General features: G+C 35.9%; 1 protein-coding gene across 1 annotated transcript; it reads left to right on the top strand.

Moving 5' to 3' along the window:
* Nucleotides 1-116: 116 nt before the first annotated feature.
* Nucleotides 117-1757, top strand: LOC111403412. Its single transcript, XM_023031915.1, has 3 exons — nt 117-624; nt 733-822; nt 915-1757. Exons 1-3 carry the CDS (start codon nt 234-236, stop codon nt 1007-1009), a joined length of 576 nt encoding a protein of 191 aa, XP_022887683.1. The 5' UTR covers nt 117-233; the 3' UTR covers nt 1010-1757.
* Nucleotides 1758-1778: the final 21 nt, after the last annotated feature.

The following is a 1778-nucleotide window of genomic DNA, read 5'->3' as shown; positions in this document are numbered from 1 at the left end:
TTTTTTTTTCTCTTTTTAGTTTTATGCTATGGATTTTAAGTAAATAACACTACAAATAAAAAAAAATCAAGTATTTTTGAAATTATTCTTCCTACAATTTCTTTTCCAAATTTTTATTTCTTCTTCATCAACTTCTTTCTCTTTCATGATTTGGTTACTTTTTTTTCTACCTTCATCTAGGAAGGACAAGCAGACCGCTTATGTGGATAGTGATTGTTCCATAAGCTCTTGCCATGCAACTGACGCACTTGACCTTACAGGTTCGTACACAGCAGTCAAACAAAATGGAGCTATATTTTCGTCCTGGAGATCCATATTCACACCCGGCCTTTGGCGAACTTCGGCCCTGTAATAATTTTTTGTTGAAGATTTCTAAAAAGAAATGTAGAAACCTCCAAACAACAGAGTACAGCAGTGGAGTATCTGAACATTCAACAGATCGAATTAATTTTGAGCCAAATATTTCCAGTGATAACTTATCAGAAGCTCTACAGCAAATCAATGAACCCGAATGTGAATCCAGTGCTGCCTCTGCAGAACTTGAAGTCCGTCTACCTGGACAAGTACGACAGGAGCTTTCTGCAGATATTGTTGCTCGAGTTTCAGAGGCTTATAATTTTAATGGTCAGATGGGTCTATGTTATATTATTTGGTGGAGGTTTTCTACTACCTTTCCCATTATTCCTGCAGCCCAGTTGTATTTTGTACCCACATGTGTTTTGTTTCCTAAAGGAATGGTGGATTACCAGCATGTTCTTGCCGTGCATGCTGATGTTGCCCGAAGAAGGAAGAGAAAGTGGGCTGAAGTGGAACCACAGTTTGGTTAGTCTTCTTTCATTATTGTGAGCTATTGCACTGGACGGAAATTGTTCTTGATTTATCTAACTTCCCTTTCTTGTTTATTCTACTTGAAGAGAAGGGTGGACTCATTGATGTTGATCAAGAGGATTTGATGATATTAGTGCCACCACTTTTTTCAATAAAGGATGTACCAGAGAAAGTGGCGTAAGATGCTTTAGCTTTACTTCCTCCAGTTAAAAATATGACTTTCTTTATTGTAAAGTTTCATTCTTCCCATGACAAAAGATTAAGAGTTATACATTGGCAATCAGAGAAGCCTTATATTTATTTAAGTCAGCTTTGAAGTTTAAGTCAAGTTGAATGGAGAATATCAAAATATTTGAGTAAAGTTCCTACTATAGTTGGCAAAAAGAAACTACTGTTAGTTTTTAACTTTTCAAACTGTGAAAAGAAATATGATATCTATAACACATGGTCAATGGCTCTTCAAAGGCTGGATATTTGCTTGCAGGTTAGGAGGCCTAATTATATGCACTAAACATAATGAAACTCATGATGTTTTCTACATCGTCATAGTGCAAGAGAATAACGGAGAAGGTTGTATGATACTTTGTGTGAAAGATTTAATGATCCTGATTGTTTGGGCAGATGTACAGGTGGTGTATTAGGAATGAGAGAAATGTTAAATATGTGTAGAAGACCGTTGCATACCTTTTGCAGTTATTTTAGGATAGTGTTTTCTTCTGGGGTATTTTCATTGAAGGCCTACGGGGGTTTTGTTTGGGATGTCTAAATTTCCTGCATGATTGAAGCAATGAGTTTTGACAATCCTGTTGAACAATTAACAAAAAATTAAGCGTCGTAATGAATTTGGGATCTGCTAAGTGAATCCTTTTTTCCCCACTTTTTCAGTACAGTTCTAGAACTAGCAAGTCACTTACTAAAAGATCTAGCAATTTAGCAATGGAAACTTACTA

The sequence above is a fragment of the Olea europaea genome, chromosome 11 (assembly GCF_002742605.1).
Source record: "Olea europaea var. sylvestris chromosome 11, O_europaea_v1, whole genome shotgun sequence".
NCBI classification, from domain to species: domain Eukaryota; kingdom Viridiplantae; phylum Streptophyta; class Magnoliopsida; order Lamiales; family Oleaceae; genus Olea; species Olea europaea.
Note: the sequence above shows the minus strand (reverse complement) of the source record. Positions and strands in the feature narration are given on the sequence as shown.